The following is a 22449-nucleotide window of genomic DNA, read 5'->3' as shown; positions in this document are numbered from 1 at the left end:
ATAATGCTGTATTTCTCCCCCTCCTAAAGCTACCTAGTGTGTGTCTTGAGTGAAAAAGTTCAATGCAGAACGATCTCATTGTTGTCACCAACCTGCACAGTATTTTGACAACAGCTTGTTTTGTCATCAGGCATGCTGATTTAGTGACTGGAATAATTTTCAATTATACCTGTGGATGCCAATCACCCCTTCTTTGTGCATAACACTGAACAAAGTTATCTAGTGTAGGTTTATACCATGGTACCACAGTTATCTTGCTATTGTTCTGTCCGGCATTATTCTGCAGGTTTTCAATAAAATTCTTGAAGTTCCAATTCTAAGTAACACTTCCTTGTGGCACTCACAATTTACTCTGTGTCTGAATACCTCTCTGTACTCCCATTGGGGGGGGGGGGGGGGGGCAGTAATTAAATTGCTTTACTTAAGAGCTCTCGTTAGCTGTTTGTGAATTTGTAGGAACTCCCTCTGTGAAAAAGAAGCTTGGGCTCACATAGTACTATGGAAACTAATGAATTATAATTACTACAATCAATCCTCATTTGATAGTAAGAAAGGGTTCACAAATATAACTAGAAAGAAAAAAAGTATAATCATCTTGGGCAAAAAAAATGTACATCAAGTAACTCAAAAATGTGTGAATAAAATTATCACTTTTTAAAAATATAATTGGACAGAAAAAATTACCAAGTAGCGGCAGGAGAAAACACGTGTAAAAGGTAAGGAAATATGCAAACTTTCTGAGCCAGTGGCTATTTCTTGTGGCAGAAAGGTTGACGGGGAAGGAAGAGGGATGAAGGAAAAGGACTTGCCCTCCAGGAGGCTCACAGTTCTTTTGCGAGTTTGCGCGTTGGTGCACACGGGGCTCTGAGTTACTGCAGCCTATTCTTCCTTTCTGTGCCCCTCCCTCCTCATTCTCGATCCTTCCCCACTGCCCCCTCCTTCCCCCCTCTTGGTGTTCTTATTTGTGTTGACATGGCTAGCCACCTAGTTCCTTTTAATCCTAGTGAGTTTGTTCCTCTTGCCTGTCGTGTTTCATCCTGTTTGGCATTTTTCCTCCCTCTCTTGGGATTTGAGCTCCACTTATAAATTTTCTGTCTTTAGTGTGAGCCATTTGGGGAAGAACTCCCTCCCTAGCGTCTCCGGCATGGATTCCCCCCCCCCCTCCTCTTTCCTTCCCCTCTTCCTTCCCGACCATGGCCCGTCTCCATCCCGTTATGTCATGAGCACATGTAGCCAGTCTGTGTGGTGGGACTATGCTGTTTTGCATGACCAGGCAGCCCTCCCTTCCCTGGCTACACACAGGGATGAAACTCTTTCCCCGCTAACTGGTCTGTATTATGGTGGACGTATTCAATGCAACAAAGCTATTATTGTTTCTAACTAATATAGAGGACAAGTTTGGCCAAGTGGAGTCTCTTCGTAAGATGCGGCCGGGCTCCTTGTTGATCAGACCTCCTTCTGTCACCCAATCTGCAGCTCTTTTTGCTTGTGATCATCTCAGTGACATCTCGGTTTCTAGTACCTCTCACCAGTCTCTGAATATGGTCTAGGGAGTGATTTTTCATAGGGACCTCATCTTTCAAACTTAAGAGTGACTCCAGGCTATTCTGGAGCAATGTGGCATTCATTTTGTTAGACATGTGTAGAAGAGTCATAAAGACATCTGCACCAATCCAGGCACCCTTATTCTGGATTTCAAGGGATATACCCTCCCAGAGAAGGTCAAGGTTGTGTGTTACCAATCCATACGTCCTGCAACCCATGAGATTCTTTCAATACCAGCGTTTTGGGCGCATGGCTTCCTGCTTTACTACAGACCCTCTGTGTGGTGATTGTGGACACCCAGTCCACGAGGTAAGCCCCTGTGTTCTGCCACCTGTGTGTAAATTGTCATGACTGCCACACTCACCAGATTCCCAGCTTACAAGGAAGAAAAGAAAATTCAAGAGCATAAATCCCTGGATCATCTATCTTATACTTAAGCTCGTCTGAAATATGACAGACTCCACCCATTGCCGATGTCTCCTACTTTTACCTCAGTTACTTCCCTTCCCTTCCCTCTTCTACCTCTTCCTTACCCCAGTCCCATCCCCTTCACCTCTTCCCATCCCCTGTGGTTCTCCCTTCCCTTTCCTCCCACCTGGGAGCTCGTGCTCCTTCCCCTCAAGTAACTGCTCCTCATCCTCAGCCAGAGAAGAAATCCTCTTCTCTGGCTCCTGCTAGGAATGGGGCTCCCTCTCGGAACCCCCTCCCCAGCATTCTCAATATAGCAAGCCTGGAACCTTGGGCCAGACAAGGGACCCGCACTCCGAAGGCCCCAAAGCTGCTCACTCTTTGTACGATCTGGACGTAGGTGCCACCTATTCTCTTACTGATAATACCACCTCCATTTCTCCGAAGGAGAAGAAAAAGCAGCAGCGCAAGTCCAAGGAAGAGGCTTCCCTGGCATCCTGGAGGGCTTCACCGCTTCAGTCTCACTCCGAATCAGACCCAGTTTTTATGGATAAGACCCCATCCTTGTCCATGGTGACCACTGACCTGATTACATGACCTCTCCTCATCTCCTTTATGTCTAACCTGCACCCTCGCCACACTATAATCCAATGGAATTGCAATGGATATAACCATGACCTACTGGTAAATAAAACAACTTGGTTTCTCTTATTCTGCGTTATGTCTTGCTCTTCAAGAAACACACTTCTGTGATGACCGCTCTCCTACATTTTGTGGTTATCAGGCGTTCTGCTGGAACCATTCCGGCCCCAAGATAGCATCTGGAGGCTTTCACTTTGGTTCGTACCAATGTCATTAGTGACTGGATCCCCCTTTGTACAGTCCTGGAAGGAATAGCGGTACGAGTGCGAACGACCCCTGCAATCACAATTTGCAATTTCTACCTTCCTCCAGATAGGCCACTTCCTTATACTGAACTGCCTACAGTTACTCCCACCCCATATCTTCTCCTTGGGGATGTCAGTGCACACCATGCCCTGTGAGGGAGTACCACTTTGATAGGTAGGGGTCTTCTAATTGACCAACTTAGTACAAACATTGATTTGTGTCTCCTCGATGACTGTTCTCCTACACAATTCAGTGCCACTAATCACACCTTTTATGCCATTGATCCATGATCTCCTCCTCTGCTCTCTCATGGCTTCACTACACTGGTCACCCCCTTGATGATCTTCATGACAGTGGCCACTGTCTGCTGATTCTATCATTCGCCAGCCGCCGTCAGGCAGCTAGGCCCCTATTATGGGCATTCCGCAGAGCCAATTGGCCATTATATATGCCTGCTGTGCACTTTGACACCTCTTTCTGATTACATTGATGCTATCGTGCAAGATGTCTCTGACACTTGTTTTCATGTTGGTGGCACTGCTATTCACAGACCCCCTAGTCGTCAGCTGGTACTGTGGTGGACCAAGGACGTAGCAGTCACTATCCAGGACTGCTGACAGGGATTGCAACGATTTCAATGACAGCCTTTACAAACTAACCTTATCGCTTTTAAGTGCCTCCATGCTAAGGCTCACTATCTTATTAAGCAGAGTAAAAAGGAATGCTGGGAGTGCAATGTTTCCTCTCTTCATCCCAGGTTTGGTCCAGGCTCCGTAGCCTTCTGGGCAACCAGCGATAATCAACTGTCCAAGGTTTTATCCTACAGGGTGCTCAGTGTACTGATCCATCGGTCCTTGCAGAACACCTCGCAGCACATTTCTTGACAGTATTGGCATCGTCTTCCCATTCTGCTACTTTTCTCTGGCAGAAACAATGAGTTGAAGAGACCCCTCTGTATCAGCCCCCACCAAGCTGAAGCCTACAGTGAACCCTTCACTGAATGGGAATTCTTGCAGGCTCTTACCTCTTCACATGTCTCAGCCCGAGGCTCAGATTACATCATTAACCAGATGATTCAACACGTGGACATTACCCAGAGGCAACATCTACGATGGGGGACCCAAAAGAAACCGGATTGTTGTCATAAAAAATTTATTGATAAACCTTTTACAAAATCACCTTCAAAATACTCTACATTACATCCGATGCACTTGTCAAGTCTCTTTTCACACTGTTGGAAGCATGTTTAGAAATAAAGTTTGATATTGTCCAGTGCCCTTTGTGAAGCTGTTTTTACCGCATCCACATCGTCATAATGCTCCCCTTTTAGCGTTTTTTTCATTCGTGGAAATAGGAAAAAGTCGCATGGGGCTAGGTCCAGCGAATACGGAGCATGGGGAACGACAGACCACCTCTGAGATGCCAAATAGTGGGTCACTCAGAAGGCCGTGTGTGCTGGAGCATTGTTGTGATGCAGAAACCAGTCACCTGATTGCCAAAGTTCCGGGCGTTTCCTCCTCACATCCTCTCGCAGACGCCTTAAAACATCCAAGTAAAAGTGCTGGTTAACAGTCTGGCCAGGAGGTATGAATTCCCGATGCACAATTCCACAAACATTAAAAAAGACAACAACCATCGCCTTCACATTTGACCTTACTTGCCTTGCTTTTTTTGGTCTGGGAGAGTTGGGAGTCCTCCACTGGCTTGACACTTGCTTGGTTTCTGGGTCATACCCGTAACACCAACTCTCATTCCCTGTAATGACTTGGTTCAAGAAGTTTGGATCCTGTGCAATCTCTGTTTTCAAGTCCTGACACGCATTCATGTGGATGGTTTTTTGCTCCTGTGTGAGAAGGCATGGAACAAATTTAGCAGCAACATGTCTCATGTGCAAATCCTCACTCAAAATCCGCTGGCACGAGCTCCAACTGATTCCTGTCTCTGCTGAAATTTGGTCGATTGTTTGGCGACGATCCTCTTTGATCTTTTGGCGGACCTTTCCAATGTTCTCCTCATTTCGCGATATTGAAGGGTGTCCAGAACGAGCTTGGTCCTCAATACACACATCACCACGTTTAAAGCACCCAAACCGCTCGAAAACCTGTGTGAGGCTCATAGCGTCCTCCTGGAAAGCTTCCTGAAGCATTTGGTGTGTCTCCGTTGCAGTTTTTTTTTTTTTTTAAGCACGAAACAAAATTTCACACACACACACTCTTTGTTCTTTTAAAGTTGCCATAACGACTTCGCAGAGGTAACCCGCCAACAGTCAGAGAAACACAATACCACACTTGCACCTTCAGCTCTACACCTACGCCGTCTGCACAGCTGTTTCATGAAGGTCTCTACTAACACCATCTAGCGTGAGAACCCTGCACTGCATCTACGAGTGGCAGCGCCCCCGGAGTCCGGTTTCTTTTGGGTCCCCCCTCGTACACTCAGTCTTCAACTGCATTTGGCTAACAGGTTTGTTCCCCCTGCAGTGGCAAGACAGCACATTTATCCCTGTACTCAAGCCCTGGAAGAACCCAAGTTCTCTTGACAGTTGCGACTGATTAGCCTGGCCAGCATACTTTGTAAACTGTTAGAGAGGATGGTTATCTTCCGATTATGTTGAATACTCGAATCTCGCGGCCTTTTGTCGCTGTATCAGTGTGTCTTCTCGGAAGGATGATCAACTGACCATTTACTCAGATTGGAAACAGCAATCTGACAGGCTTTTCCTAAACGCTGACACCTTGTTGCGTTCTTCTTTGATGTGCAATATGGCTTCTCGCTGTCACATTCCAGGGTCCTGAGATCTGTCACCTCTATGATATTCCAGTGTCTTGTATATTTCATCCTTGAGGAGTCTCAGGTTGCTACCATCTTCTGTACTGATGGTTCTAAAATGATAAGATGGGATACACAAAAGTGTTTTGCTGGCATGGAACACAATTTACTGTTGGGATCACGTAGTGTGTTCACAGTAGAGGTGTTGGTCATTAACAGGGCTCTTCATTTTGTTACTCAGACCTCCCTCCACAGTGTTTTAATATGCACCGACTCAATGAGAAGTCTATAGGCCATAGACTGATGCAACTCTCATCACCCTTTGGTTGCTGCTATCCCTGACCTTCACCCTGCCTTGGCTGTGTCACATGCTCAGTGATCTTTGTCTAGGTCCCAAGTCATGAGGGCATTCCAGGGAATGAACTGGCTGACCATTTAGTTAGAGAGGCAGATACTTGCCCCATTTCCTTTTCAAATCTTCCTTTGCCCAAAAGTGGAATGGCATCACGTGTGCTACTGTTATTAGTAATAAACTCCCCACAATCAGGGAGACTACTGGAGTTTGGCGCTCTTTCTTCCCCTCCTCTCGGGGAAGTCCACTGTCTTATGCCGTTTACACATCAATCATACTAGGTTCACCCATTGTTTTCTGTTGCATAACGAGCCACCCCTACGTTGTTGCTGTGGAGCCAGACTGACAATATCCCAGACATTGATGGAATGTCCCCTTCTTTTGGCCCTTCATACTAAGTACAGCCTTCCAGATTCCTGTCTTTAAGGGTGATTACATCTATAATCATACAGGTCATGTCAATTTGTGGTCTTGACTTTCTCTGGAAAAAATGTATATTAGACCTCTATATCATAAGTGTTACGAAATATTTTCATTTTATCTTAATTTTTGTAAATGGTGCAGTCCTTTGAAAAATGTATATTATGCAAATAGTTCTTAAAACTGCTGAGAATAAAAAATAAATAACTAATAAACCGGAAATATTGGAGACCTGGCAGATGTTTTGTGTTAAAGCTCCCTCTTAGTGTGTTGAAATTTAGTTGACACCCGCACACTAATGGGGTTCCTTTAAGTGACAAATTGGAAAGTCACAGAATGCTATCTTTTCCATCATCTTACCAGATACCACTAATGTAATTATGAACAATATCTTCTCTGCCCCAGCAATATGTATTGTGTAAATATTTATTACTAAAACTGAAGAAAATGCATATTTGAGTTTTTATGAATTATTTACTCGAAAACCCTCATCCGAAAAATTTTCATAACTACACAAAATATGGTTTGGTTATATGTTAGTAGCCAGTGCAAACCTAGTGGGCTATATTTTTCTGCGTGAAGTGTTAAAAACTTTTCAACATTCTGGATATTTCGTATTGTTGAATTTCTAGTGTAAAATATGTATGTCAACAACACCGTTTACAGTGCTTGTCTGTTTATGACAACCATTCTGCATCGAGTTTTGTGTTTGGTTTGAACTTTTTGTTATATACAACGTCAGTGAAGAAATAAGTGAAGGTGTGGGGGGTGTTAGCTATGGAGAGAGAGGAGAAAAAAAAAAGAAAAAAAAAAAGATGATGGTGTTTAGGAAAAGTAAAAAATACTTCAGTCCTTGGAAATCTGTCAGTGGTATTACCAAAATATCTTGGTCCTCAAGTAAAGGTATTAGTGTGATGTACACTGTGCAGGAATTGCTACACTCACTACAAGAAGTAACTTAGTGACAACCCAACTGAACAATCACCATCACCCTAATGTGAAACTGAAGAAGACAGTGCAGATGTTTATGTTCCTGGGTGTGAAATTGTTGATACACCGAATGGTAGCATTTCTGGTGTAGTCCATACTATATCCCCCTGTAAATGTCCAGGGGAGGTAAGAAGCACTAGAAGAAAACAGAATATAAAAAGAAAAGTGGAAGGAATTAAAACAAGTTTCACACGTGCATCATCTTCAAAACTTTGTGAAGTGTATAATGTAGATGCACTTAGTGCTGAACCTGAAGATAGTGATATGTGCACAAAATGTGATGTGTGGTTTCAAAACATAAATACTGCTGTCTCAGTAGCCACCTATACTGAGAAGGTACAGTTACTGACACTGATACCTGATAGATACTCTGAGCAGCAGACACAGAAATACATATCCACTGCCTCACATTGTTTGATTTTAAAGCTCATAAAATAAAGACTGAAAAAGATATTTGGGCATGCTCAGATTCTTAATGTGGGCATTTGTTGCAAGATGATGCTTACTGTTGCTCTGGAATATTACCTAAGTGATGCCAATGATTTTAGCAGGCAAATCCTACCTAACCAGGCCTATGTTATCCTGTTAGTGAAAATGACGAAAAAGTTAAAAAGGTGAAAAGAGATATGACAGGATCAATTAGAGAAGCATATCTCCTCATGGAAAAGGAGAACCCTGATTAAAAATTGGTCTCACAAAACTTTATTTCCTATGACCAAAATGGGTAAAATACCAGCCAGTGTAGGAAATATGCACATGTATTTATGGCACTAATTTGAAACTTTTTTTGTTTCACCATAAGCAGTGTCACAGGAAAGAAGTACACAGCAATGGACCTGATGCTTTTCTGTATGTGTCAAGAGACCAAAGATAAATGGTGGTTGCAGGAGTGTGCAATATGTCCTGGTGCTGAAGTGATGACTGTTGAAATATTACACCTTAAAGATATTGACAATCATGTAATTTATACATTGTGGGAGAGAGGCGAGTTGGTGAAGAACACAGTAGCACCAGAGAAGTTTGTTACAGAGGTGAGGCATTGTGTCATGAAAGGAACAGCTCACCATCATATCCGGAGGATTCAAAGACAAGCCATAGCAGAAGTAAATTCAGCCACATCCCAGAATACTGACTCAGTAGTTCTTTATTTCGGCTTTACTGAGAACTGGGCTATTGCTTTGCAGAACGAAATTCAAAGTAACCACTGGCACACATCACAGGTGTCAGTATTCACAAGTGTTGCTCACTTCTTTGAAGCATCACTCTATTTTGCTGTTGTCAGTGATGAGATCTCATTCATGACGGTGCACATGCATGCTACACTGTCAGTATGATAATCGATGACATAGCATCAAGAGGCCATGTATTTCCTACACATATTATGTGACTAATGGTGCAGCATCTAATTTTAAGAACTGCTTTCAGCTTTATGAGCTTGGTCAACACTGTAGTACAGGAGTTAAGACAAAAAAAATGGATATTTTGAGCAACAGGTCATGGAAAATGTGCATGTGATGGGGGAGGAGGTATCTGCAAACATCTTGCAACAAGATTTAATCTCCAGCATGAAGCTGCTGTTGCTAAAAGCGATGCTACAGGATTTGTACACACCGTATCGGCATTAGTAACAAACCTGAAACCCTTATTCTAAATGAAAGTACATTAAGGGAATTCCAATTAAAAAATAGAGAAGAGTGGTATGCTATGAAGCCTGTGGTAGGAATATCAAGTCACTACTGGGCTGCATCCCAGAGAGGCACATACATTGCAAGAACAGTTCTCCACGAAATGCAGCCTGTTGCTGTGTGTCAAAAGCAGACATGACAGTATACATTAGAAGACTTTGTAGTGAGCCAGTTCATTTCTTTTGTGTATGACAATCAGTGGTGGGTGGGACAGATAATATGTGTTTCTCATGAGCTGCAAGATATAACTGTCTCCTTTATGCTTTCAAATTGCCATCATCAAAAGATCAGTGTGCAGTTGCCATTTCCAAAGTACTGACTGCTCTTGTTGGATCATCCTTGTCCGTGTGCAAATTCAGCTCAGCTATACAAGTTCAGTGAGAAGCAGATGAAAAAACAAATGAACTCTTTTGAACAGTACAGTGTTGATTGTTACATGGTGGCAATTTTAATCACAGAAAGTCATGAAGAGTAAAATCATGACAGAAGACAATAATAATTTGTGAATAATGTCATAAAAAGAAAAATGGATATAAATATTCCATATATCATTTTTGTTATAAAATGCTTTCGAACAAAAGTATGAATTGTTTTCCCACTCATTTAAAATGTTATAAACTAATTATTTTGATCAGAAATACCAGTTTTGCATGATTTTTTGACCTTTAGAGCAGAGCTAGGTCTACCTAAAAAATTTCTCACATTTTGTACAGACAAGTATTGCCCACTCTGAGTGTACATTCCCTAAGCACAATGACCAACTAATGTACCATGAAATTTTTAAGAGCATTTAGGAGGGGTATTTTAGAGAAAATAATTTCTAAATAACCAAAAAATTCAGAATCTTTCATCTTTATGTCCAAATACTTCCACAGTTTAAGAATTTCATGCCTTAATGTCAGTGTCAACAGTAGCAGTTCTTCCACTTTATCATTTCTCAAGACATTTAGCATCCTTTGACTATTCATATCTTCAAAACTTAATTTGGAAATTTGCATCAAGTTACAAATTTTGACCTGTTTGATTTGAGATAAAATCTCCCTTAATATTAGCAAATGATTCACAGATGGTTGAACTGGTCCACAGTTTCCTACATAAAAGGGTTTTTCTTTTCTTTTCAGTTACAGTTATAAGATTCAGCTTTACTCCTTGAGCAGGAGCAGGGGCAGGGTGGTTGTAGTTGGGGCCTCTTCGCGTTTTCTGGGTCTGGGCCCATGACCACTCCCCCTGCAAAAACCACTTTTTTATCCCTCTGTTTTTGCAGTTTTCAGTTTTGGTCTACCCTTTTAGCCCTTCTACTGTGTGTGTTTATAGCTTTCTCGCTTTGTAGTTTGATCCTTCTGACTGGATCCACCCCCTTTTAGTGAACATCTATGTCTTAGGCAAGTAATTTTTGAATCGCGTGACTTACCATTTAGTCCCATAACCCCTCTCTCCCACCCCATCCCCTCAATCAATAAATCAAAAGGACTGGCGACTTTTAGAAAATGGGAAGAGTTACAGACAAGCCATAACCCTGTGTCAGGGGAGACAACCGGACCACTTGAAAGAGAGAGATTTAAATGTATAGGACAGAGCAATTTTTTGTCTTGTCTTTTATATCACAGAAAGGTAGTTATTCGCATGTTCTGCTGCGAGCAGCAGATCATGATGGGAGAGGCAACCGCTAGGTGGGGGTAAGGGGGAGGCTGTGGCAGGGAAGGAAACGGATAGCAGGGTTGGGATGGTTGATGGTAAAGTGCTGCTTGTTGGTGTGAGCAGGGATGAGGTGGAGAGAGGCTAAGGCTGCTAGTGAGGACGTTAGATGGAGAATGGGGGAGAGAGGGTAGTGAACAAAGAAAGAAATAAAAAGACTGGGTTCATTGATGGAATAGAGGTCTTTGTGGTGGTGGAATGGGATCATATTATTACTATATGTCATTAGCAGCAGTTCGTTGCTTACAACAGTGTGGCACCTGATGTATTTTCTACAAATTGATCAAACAGGTCATAAATTGTCCATTTCCATGAGCCATGAGACTTGAGAATGTGAAAAGCGCAACTTTTGATGTTCCAGAGTAATAGAAAAAGGTGTGACTTGAAAATAGTGACATCTGACACACAAATAGCTCAGAAATTATATCTGACACAATAATAGTGTTGTATGTGGCAGGAAGATTAATCCATTGGGTGCTTTATGACTTCAGTTCAAAATCTGTTTAAGGACGAGAAGTCAGTGACAGAGTTGGTCGCACTTTAGGGGCTTAAAAAGCATTTTCTGCTGAATGCGTGTTTTGTGTATGCTGCAGAGCAGGTACCCATACCTCATGCTTACCAACACATCAAACCCTCCCAACAAAGAACTTCATAGTTTGTAATGACTCCATAGACTGCTTACAAGGAACATATCAGTGCTACCGAAGAATCTTTCTGATCACTAATATCCAAGACCTCCACAGCTTTGGAACCACGATAACATTCATCTGGACAATGAGCCACATGGATGTACTGGGAGATAAATTCACTGACAAATTTAGCTTAAGAAGCAACCACAGGAGATAAACTTGAATTTGATGTACCATGTGTGTACCTACAATTGCAACTGAGACATAAGACTTTGAAAACCTGAGTTAGGGAATGACAAGTTACCATAACCGTTGACATTCTGAGGGCAATTAAGGGGACCACAACGGCATGGTGTTTCTCTCCAAGCCTCCCAGAAAGATGCAATTGTACCATGCCTCCTACATATCAGCCACAGCAGACGTACAAGAGTTCCTTTTACATCAATAGAAGTTTCCCCGTTACAGCTGTAGTCCTGACATGATAGCCCATATTCTCACAGTGTGTACACTACTGAGTTACATGAGATGAGCCATAACCTGTCTACCTTTGTAGAAAAGTACTTGCAGTCAATGGGACAGCAGCAAACGAAGTCAAGCGTTTCCTGCGGGAAAGTAGATATAACAAAATTTAAGGCACCTCAATGTTCGGTGGCACAGGTGGATATGGAGAGAGTGCATCTTGGTGACGTGCGCTAAGTGAGCTCCAACTGCTTTATTCCCCTGCGCTGTCGTGTATTTTTAAGTTGATACGTACATATTTTATTTATTTAGCTGTTTAAGCTAGTGTCCATACATGTCTTCATTTATCCATCCTATTGCTCTTGCTGAATCTGATGACACTTGATATTGGTATGGGGCAAGTGCAGTGTGTGTGATTCTTACTACAGATACCTTGTCCTCAGTAGCCCTCCAACTGCTGCTGCTTTCACACTGTGATCTGTTTCCTGTGACCAGTTACAGTTTTCAGCTGCCTGGATTTTATCTCACTTTCAACCGTTTGTCATATGTTACTATCATGCAAATTTTCAGCTACAACAACAAGGTCTAATACTTGGAGGCTAATCATTCTCCTTTTCTTGTTTCACATAATTTTGTGTGAATTTCCAGTGAACAAGGGACTGATAACAAGGATGTTTAGCCTCTTTAAAACTGTATTCATCATTATAGTGTTCGTATTTTTAGTACTCTTAATTAGCTGATTTGAACAATTTCTTCAGTGTGTGTGATTGTGCATTTATTTTCACCTTTGTGACACCTGTTACTGTTAAGGTATGTGCCACATTGGTTGTATCCCCATCTTCCAGTATCAGCAAATGACATAACAGTGAGTGACTCCCAATCTTCCCCCTAACATGTTTGCTATGTAGCAGCAAGACCTTCATTTTTTTTACTTAACTCAAGTATTATGACCTGTCTCTTAAATTCTTATTTATTGTCTGCTGCTCCATACTTTATCTACAATTGAATTATCTTCCTTCCTTCTACAGGTAATAGGCTTTATCTGTAATCAAGATCAATGCTATAAATTATTAAATTATTGAAAGTACTCCATTTTGGGCCTCCCTCTCCCCTCAGCTGCTTCCTTTTATGCATACTCTGCATGTCCGTGGGAATATATCCTCTTCTTTGTCATCCACATGTGCTGTAGTGAAATTGTGATTTACAATCTCCACACAACAGTCTCATACTACTAACAAATGTGGAGCAATATGCATATTGATTGTACATGCATATACCATAGTAAATAATTACACAGATGTGTGTGATTATAGATATTTGTTGTAGAATATAATCAGATATGTCTCACTGGTCAGCATTTAGCTATCTGTACTTGTATTAAGCCACAAAGCAAATGGCACATATTGCTTACCATGAATGTAATCTGTTGAACACGTAACTAACTAAAGAATAGAAATTTATTTGCTTAACACTTAAGGGATCATGCAGCTACTTCAGTGTCAGCTACCTAAAACATTTTTGTAAAGTTATCTTTAATTGTCTATAGCATTATTTATGCATCAGTAGCAACTCCAATAGTATCCATGTCCAATGCCCAAGATGACGAAGACATAATTCCTATAGTCTAATGAAAATCATTTGTCGGTTGACTTCTGTCACCTCTACAGTGTTGCCTTAGTAAATGCTCATTCAAAGAATCAGTAGATCATGTGGAAAAACATGGATTTATCAGCTATGGTTAGTGGCATTAAAACAGGCTACAGGTAGTACCAGGATTCAGTTTGTCAAATATCACTTAGGCAGAGAGTGCAGTTTGAGCATTACAAGTTACTGATTTATTGTGTCAAGTTGACAACACCACACAGTCTGTGCTCTGATTGAAGGAACTCATTTCCCTGGTGTGTAGTGTCAGCTTTAATTTAATTTAATTTTAATCAGTATAAGCAAATTGATCTTTTTCAGCAGTGGGGACTGCCAATGCACCTGATATTGAAATTATTAGAGCTCTTTATTGTGATGGTGCCCAAATGTCACATTACCATAGGTAGAATGAAAATTATTTATAATTAAAAAATACTCGGGGAAGGATATCTTCATTTTTAATAACATTGTTATATAGTTGTGAACAAAAATGTAGAGGCCAGCTGGTTAAAATACAGAGCATTGAATTAACATTGAAAATAATACCCTGTGGTTGGACTGCAATAAAATAACACGAGAGAGATTTCAAATTTTGATTTACTTATCATAAAAGAACATAAATCAAGAAAAGATTTTTATTTTGTCAGCTTCAACTTCAGTTGACAGACTGGAAGCTAGGCCACATCATTTCAAACAATAGAAATAACTTGGATTAACTCCCTCAATCCTGAGCTTAGATTTAATGATATAATTATGTAGGTCTTCACTGCCTGTTCGACCATGACTACCAGTCAAACCACACGCTGAAAGATGTAATAGACAACAGTAGATGCCCACTCCCTCCACATAATAAAGTTTCCCAGCAGGTGACCAATATCATCATTACAGCAGAGCAGTCATGACAAAATATAAGTGACCCTGGATGACAAAAATACACCAGTAGGCACTATAGAAGGTCACTGATTTACGATGTGAAATGGCACCATACCCAGAAAACATTCGTATGAGATTTCATGACAGAAAAGTTCTTATTTGTATTCAGGGACCATGTAAGACTAAAGTACTGAATTTAAAAATTTGATGTTACTTACGAAAAGTAGCACACATGTCAGGAAATGTTTTTTTTTATCCTAATAATGAAATACTTGCAATGTTTGCTTTGGTGGATTTTATTTACAGTCAGATAGCTGAAATATGTAAGTACATTTGTATAAGTACCACAAAATATTACTTCTGTTTAATGTGGAAGTACAACCTGAAAACTTTTCATAATTCTGGTAATTTTTTTTCAATTCTACAAAAAATATTTTTTTCTGCAAAACATTAATTTTACTCTTAGTGCAATGTGTGTACATGTAACACTTACACCTGGGTAACTTACATCTGGAGTGATGTTTCTGGGTTTCATTCATTACCTCAGGTAGATGTTTGGCATAGAATACCCTTGCTGTAGGTGGTGACACAGCATTGTTGCTCTGCGATGCCTCCTCACCGGGACTGCTTCATGTATGTCATCATATTCCTCCTCCATTTCAAAACTCTCTTCTTCTTTTTCTTTTTTGCATTCTCTTCATCAAAATGTGTTAAATTCTCATCTAGGGTACTTATGTTTCCATGAATTAATACAAGTGCTAACAGAATAATTATCGGATTCTGAACTGTCATCTGCTGCTGGAACATCTTGCTTGACTGTTAGGTCACAGGCACAGTCCTTCCTCCCAGTCTTAAAGATCAGACAGATCTGAGTCAATGGTACTGAGAGGTTTCATGATTATTGCATTATTCAATACTAAAGAATGTACATGAAAATATACTTTTAATCTTTCTTCCATCTTCATCTGATATGAATGAGACTCATTGTAATTAAAATATTGTTCAAAGAGAATTCTATATATGTTATAAAATAACTGAAATGTGCCTCCTTGAGAAAAATCGGTAACAAACAACTAAAAAATTTTGATACTGATCCCTCAGTAATGTTGAGAGTATAGGACATTGTCAAGTGTTGACTCAGTGCTACATCAAAAATAATGTATCACTGCATTGGGATTAAATAAACGATGTGGTATTCAATTGTGTAAGGTGTATTAAGATATTCTAAACACATATAGTTCAAAATTACTGAAGACAAACATAAAGTAACTTAATTTCCCAAACCTATGCTGACTCTACAAACAGTGTTCTTCAAGCAGATACTTCCAGCTTCTGGGAACATTCAGAAACAGAAAGAAGTGTTCTACTAAAAGTACATGAAGTAAAATATACGATCAGGCACAGTGACTTTAGTTTGTTCCCTCAGCTTGGGGGGGGGGGGGGTAGTTGCATGTAGCCGTTGGATGCTACATAAGGACCGAGAAGGTTAAATAATTTGTGTGTGTGTGTGTGTGTGTGTGTGTGTGTAAAAGTGATGTGGTAGAGCATGTGATGGGTGTGCAGGAATGGTAACTGAATCTTTTAGTACACCTTAGCAATTACTGTATTGCAGCTGTTGTAACATGGGGAGAAATATTGAAATTTGCTGTAGGTTTTCATTTTTGTATTGTGTAATGCCAAAGATAAAAATCAGTTTTAAATTTCATCTTTTGTTCCAGGTGTTCGGAGTTGTAATTGTTGGCTATTGAATGGGCACTGAATAATACTGCAACAACTTGTTCATATTTTGATTCCAATAAACAACTTGATGGAAAAATAGAAAATTTGATTGTATCATTCAGTGAGCGAAAACAATGTCATCAGAATTTTTAATTGCTGTTCCACATGAACTGCCTAAACAGGATAGCTTAGTAAACACCAGCAGAGAAGGAAAGATGCTTGATGAAGATTACACGAATAATCATTTGGAACAAAAGCTTTCACATGGAGTACCTCAGTTTTCATGCATTAGAAATTTTCCATTCAATAACAGTATGAAATTTTGTGACATGAGAATGCCTGACCACACTGCAACCAAAAGGCACACATTAGATGATGAATTGGATACAAGGCTTCCAAAACTAATAAAACTACAGTCTAAATTTACTAATTATCGTTCAGAGGCAGCTGTTGACATGGTAGATGCAGTTGCAATTAGGTCTCAGTTCATTAAAAATGATGTTAACTTAGGTGAGGTTGTAGAAAATCCATCTATTGATAAAAGTGAAAGAACAGATGTTTTAGTAGAAGAAACATCACTTCAGCAACTTGCAAATGAAACATTGGAAGCATGTAACTCTGATCATATTTCGGTGGAAGCCATTGGTGGTCACAGCTGTGCGGCAATAGAAAATGGCTCTTGCACAGACACAAAATCTTCAGATCAGGAACAAGATTTTTTGCAAATGGAAACAGAGAATGCTGTATTGAAATTTCAAAACAGAAATAACAGTTCTGCTTCGCTTGTAGCGGGTCAAGACTGTGTTACAGAAACTGAAAATTCTTTGCTAAACACTGAGCAACGTGTATTTTTTGCCCATGAATTTGTGGGTGCAGAGACGGAGGCAGATGAATATCATAATGTTCATGAGTCACTTTCTCTTTCAGAATTTTTGATATGCCCTACTAGTTTTGAACAGAAAGAAAGTTGTGATTCGTTGTTGCATTCTGTTCAGAAGGAGGAAACAGATGACAGTAGTGTTACTGCTGCTATTGATGTCTCTCCTGGCATGGAAGGAATGGATGCACATGTCTTGTTTCACAATGAAAGTGAAATATTGGGACATGCAAGCACTAGTTTTGACATGGACAATAAGTCAATTGGTAAAGCTGTATGTGACAATATCGGTAACCCTTTGTGCAAAACTCGGAATTTGGCACACAGTGCAGAAGTAGAAACCAGTTTAAATTTATTGCATAACAAAATTCCAGACAATGATGTGGCAATAACAAGGCAAGCAGTGGTTAAGGAAGAGTTCCCCATAAAAGAGGAAGCGGAAGAGGACGCCAGTCTGCGTAACCATGAACTTGATCTTGATGATGATAGTGTACTTCAGAATTTGTTCATGTCACTTGAGAACCACGAGATAGTGACAGAAAGTGTTTCTACTTCTACATATGGTCATCATGAGTCATCAGATACAGGGCCTAATCAAGATTTGTATAACAGAACTGCATACAAAGAAAATTTAGCTGCAGCCCTAGCAAAATCAGCTGCTGCTAAGGAGTATTCTGTGAAGCCACATACTGAGAATGGAAATGAAATAATAGACAGAGACATGTCAGTACCTGACTTGATTAGTGAGTCAGGGTGTTTCCAGGTTGCAGGGCACTATGCTAGCCGAGCACAGAGCTGCAATGAAGAAAACAACACTCGAAGTCTCCATCAAACTTTGTTTACTGTTGTAGCTGACACAACCCCAATACAGAAAACAACCTTAACACAGAAAACAGAAGCATCATTTGAAAAAGTGAAGAAAACACGTGAAGAACGACCGCTCACCAGTTTACCAAGATGTTTTGTTGCTAAGATTCCGGCCACTATTGTACAGTCCTCAGAAAACAGATCTGATTTTGTTGCCACTTCAGGATCTGAAGTTGAGAATAGTATTAAACCAGACACAGATGTTATTCATAAGCATCACAAAAAGGAATTAATAAAGAAATTCTCATCAGGACTTTTAAAAGATGGAGAATGTGACATGAGTAGTTCAAGAGACAACAGAATACACACTGAAACTGCATTGAAAGAATCTGCTCTTCCATCAACATCTACTGCAACCACAAATGAAGATAAATGTATTAAGGACACTATTGTGATATCCGATTCTGATGATGATAGCGTAATTGAATTTGATGTAGTGAAAACATGTAGCAAGAAACGCAACACAAAATCTTCGTATAGTGGCTCATTGGATAAAAACACTCAGTCCAGCAACCGCAAAGGTACATCGAGTACCAGGAGTTCAACAAATGAGGAATCATTAGGACATCAAGCAAGAAATTCCGTAGCTAAAGGGAGCGATATTCTGGAGTGCATTGTTGTGTCAGACTCTGACGACGAGTCTTCAAATGCAGTACTGTCATCAAGAAACAGAGCATCAAATCATTCAGATGAAGGTGTAAATGTATCGGATGCTGAGTCACGTGTTTCTGTCAGTGACATGAACCGTAGAAACAAAACTGAAAGTCATGGTGTAATTGATTTATCAGGAGGCAGAAGCCCACCTGCCATGCCTAAAAGTAATAGTGTTGTACCTTCAGCAGGTGACAGTGGTGTTGATGTGCTTGCCACTGCGTTTGCTGCTGGTGATTCTCAATGTAGTCTGGCAGACAGGTTGGGAGTGCATAACAGTGGACTGGATACTAACAACAGTGACACTTTCACACACATTGTTGCTGCTACCATAACCTATACTCCTGGCCAAAGCAATTTAGGAAGAGATGGTGATGTGATTGATCTGTCTAGGAGAAACTTAAGTCCGTTGATAACTACTTGGCAAAATAAGACTAATAGTGCACTGGATGTTCTGGACTTATCAGGTAGTGATAAGAAACAACAGGAAAGACATAGTGTTATAAAATCTGTGGGAACTGCTACAGATAATAAGTCAGCAACAAAGGATATTGCAGAAGACAAAGACAGTTCGCCTGCATGGAGCTGCCCTATCTGCTTTGAAAGTCTTTTATCTGGTCGACAGTCTGTGTCCTCTACTCCATGCGGTCATGTATTTTGTACAAAATGCATTGAAGAAGCTGTTAACCAGTTCAAGAAATGTCCTACTTGTTGCAGGAAAGTTGCTCTCAAACGTGTCCACAAAATATTTCTTTAATTTGATTTATGTTGCAAGATAAAATAACAGGAAAGTTATTGTTGTGCTGACAGACAAGATAAAGAAGAAGTGTTAATTTTAGTGAGAAAATTAAACTCAACAAGATACACAAATACATTGAATAACACTAAATTTAGGGATGTCTGTTATCTGCCTTCATTTTCCAAGTATGTATGTATTACTGTTGGAAGTTCCTAGACTGCCAAGCACAGCGTTTGTGTTTTGAGAAGCTCTGTGCTATATGTGATGTTGCTATAATGAGGCGTACATCACTGGCCAAAGTATATATTTCTCTACTTTGCTGTGAGCACAAGAAATATGAATCATGATATTGGTTTGTAATCGAAGAGATGTGAAAAATGTGAATGAGACTGTTCATGTGTAGTGTATGTTGTTAAATCTTTGTATTACTTATTTATATCTGTATTTTATTGTTTCTGCATTACTTAATTTTTTATTAAATACAGACAAAAAGGTAGATTACTGTTTGCATATTTTAATACAATAGGGATATATACAATTTTATCAATAATGGTAGTTTGTATATTTGATGCTTTATATATATATATATTATTAGACATTGTGTAAAAGAATGCTCATCAGTATTTATCATCTCAGTCCTAATGACTGATTTGCTTTACTAAGCTTGCATACAAAGTATCAGTATGCAAACAGAAGAAATGCCATGGTAATTTATGTGCAGTATCGTAAGAATTCGTCATAAATCGCTAAGTCACCCTTTTGCCTCAAATCATTTTATGTACAAAAAAATAAAAATATAGTTTGCTGAAAATATTTTATAACAGGCGGAGCTGATGACTTTAATGTGACAGGAGGAACTAACAGTCACTTGTGCAAAGCAGTTTGATGAAATCGAGTCCAAAGAGAGAATAATCTCATGAAAATTACTTAATGCACTTTGTGTTTCAGTAATGAATTTGTATGATAGTTATGTATTTCAAATATATTTGATAAGGCACTTAACTACAACTTGATGAAATCTGAGAAGTGCTGTCATTGTTGCCAAGGAAATCACTGCACACAGTTTGCAGAATTTAATTAATTATCGTAATTAAATGTCTATGGATCTTTCCTTTTCCATGGTACATAGGGTGTAAGTATAAGCTAAACAGTATGTGTCCCACTTGCAAACAAACATAAACAGAATTATAATATTCAGTCATTCTGAAATTTGATGGGTGAACAGTAAAGAACTTCCTTTCGCTAGATTCTCAAGACAAAGTACTTGAGAATCTCATAAGTTCCAAAGAGATATTTCCACTGCGCTCCTGTGACTGTTGATACAAATTACAATGTACTATTTGTGTTAAAACAGTATGATTTCATTTATACCCACTGTGATATTTGTTGCATATCTGTTTTGACTGTGAATTTGCTTGTTTAGACAAGGGAGTGACGAGGGGGGGAAAATCCCAGAAACAAATGCAATGTATTGTTTTCCCTTGAATAAAGTTGTGTACTGAATTAGTGTAATAATCTTGTCCACTCTATGAAGTAAGCTACAAAATTGAAGTTTATTTATGGAGACACACATGAAATATTACTAGATCTATAATTTCTTATTGGTATCCATCAGTATTATTTCCTATTGGTAACCATCAATATACACAAAAAGTATTCAATAAAAGTAAATGTTGTGTGGCTTTCACTCATGTGGAGGCATTTCAGTTTGTCAATTGGTGTGACAGTTCTGCTGTTTTATGTTCATAGTGTGCATTTGGTGTGACAAGGCTTGGTAATCGCCATTCAAGATTTTCTCCAGAGCAGAAAAAATTTTACACAGCCATTGGTAATTCATCTGGGGACTATTAGCTTATAGATGTGATAGTGCTTACTACAGATCTGTTTGTTCACTTCAAGCAAATGAAGGCTCAAATTAAAAATTAAGTGACTGATTTTTTTTAATTATTTTTTTTTTAAATTGCAAACCTACAAGCTGGCGCATATACACTTCTTTGCAAATGGAAGGCGTATGTTAAGTTCACCACTGTTAAGTTCACCACTGTTAAGTTCACCACTGTTAAGTTCACCACTGTTAAGTTCACCACTGTTAAGTTCACCACTGTTAAGTTCACCACTGTTAAGTTCACCACTGTTAAGTTCACCACTGTTAAGTTCACCACTGTTAAGTTCACCATTCAGCCTAATTCCTCATTGCACAAGATGTATCACGTGCGTCATAAGCATATTAATTTTCTTGTGAGGCATGTTTTATTACGAAAAGCCTTGCAAAGTTCACAAAACATGAACTCTCATTTCTCATCCACAGAGAACAGAAATGATTTGCAAGTCAATACTGCACAGCTGAACAGCAATGTAAAAATGACAGGAGCTCGTTGGGAAATAGTTCTAGAGAAGCACTAGACCGGTGTTGCCTTAGTCAAGCACTAATATTTTGGTACATATATATTATAGTTCTTTTTCTACTTCTATCTCGTCAAGTCTACGGATTTATCACTGTTTCTGGAACCTATAAGGGCAGTGTGCTTGTAGACAACTGTCATCTACTGGATCCTATGTTTTGTTGTTGCTATGGAAAGACTAATTTAAAAATATGTTATCATTTGCATTGAACAGCTTCTGTATTTCAAGTTAGTGTTTGAAAGAAAAGAAAAAGCAATGCTGAATAACAAACTACATAGGAAAAGAAAGATGCAAGTAGCAATGTATGTTCCTCACAAATCACATGTAAGTTTCAAAGCCAATGTGTTGTTATGCAGAGACTATTCAGCCAGGCACCACACCTTTACATGATATTAAACATTTTTAAGTATATGTAAAGGATTGGTGAAAATGTTTGTTTGAGATCAGCTGTTAGACTGATTTCTGGCTCATAACTTTCCAGGTAGTGGTCTGAATGCAAACAGCCTTGCCGTGGTGGACACACCAGTTCCCATCAGATACCAGAAGTTGAGCACCATTGGGTACAGCTAGCATTTGGTTGGGTGACCGTCTGGGTCTGCCGTGCTCTGTTGGCAAGTGGGATAAACTTGGCCATTGTGAGGCCAATTGGGGAGCTATTTGGTTGAGAAGTAGCAGCTCTGGATCACAGAAACTGACTATGCCTGAGAGAGTGATGCACTGGCCCATGCCCCTCAGTATCTGCATCTGATGACAACTTTGGGCTGAGGATGACACAGTGGCTGGTTAGTACCATTTGGCCTTCCAAGGTCTGTTTGAACAGAGCAGAAAAGAGCAGGAAG

At 39.7% G+C, this 22449-nt stretch overlaps 1 protein-coding gene across 1 annotated transcript in view; it reads left to right on the top strand.

Annotated features, from left to right (window-relative positions):
- Positions 1-20722, top strand: part of LOC126203972 (uncharacterized) — a 42576-nt gene extending 21854 nt beyond the window's left edge. Inside the window, exon 3 of the mRNA XM_049938391.1 lies at positions 16073-20722. Within this exon, the coding sequence (XP_049794348.1) occupies positions 16208-19225 (3018 nt within the window). The 5' untranslated portion in view covers positions 16073-16207 and the 3' untranslated portion in view covers positions 19226-20722. The remainder of the gene's footprint in view (positions 1-16072) is intronic.
- The last annotated feature ends 1727 nt before the right edge of the window (positions 20723-22449 follow it).

The sequence above is a fragment of the Schistocerca nitens genome, chromosome 9 (genome assembly GCF_023898315.1).
Source record: "Schistocerca nitens isolate TAMUIC-IGC-003100 chromosome 9, iqSchNite1.1, whole genome shotgun sequence".
Lineage (NCBI taxonomy): Eukaryota > Metazoa > Arthropoda > Insecta > Orthoptera > Acrididae > Schistocerca > Schistocerca nitens.
Note: the sequence above shows the minus strand (reverse complement) of the source record. Positions and strands in the feature narration are given on the sequence as shown.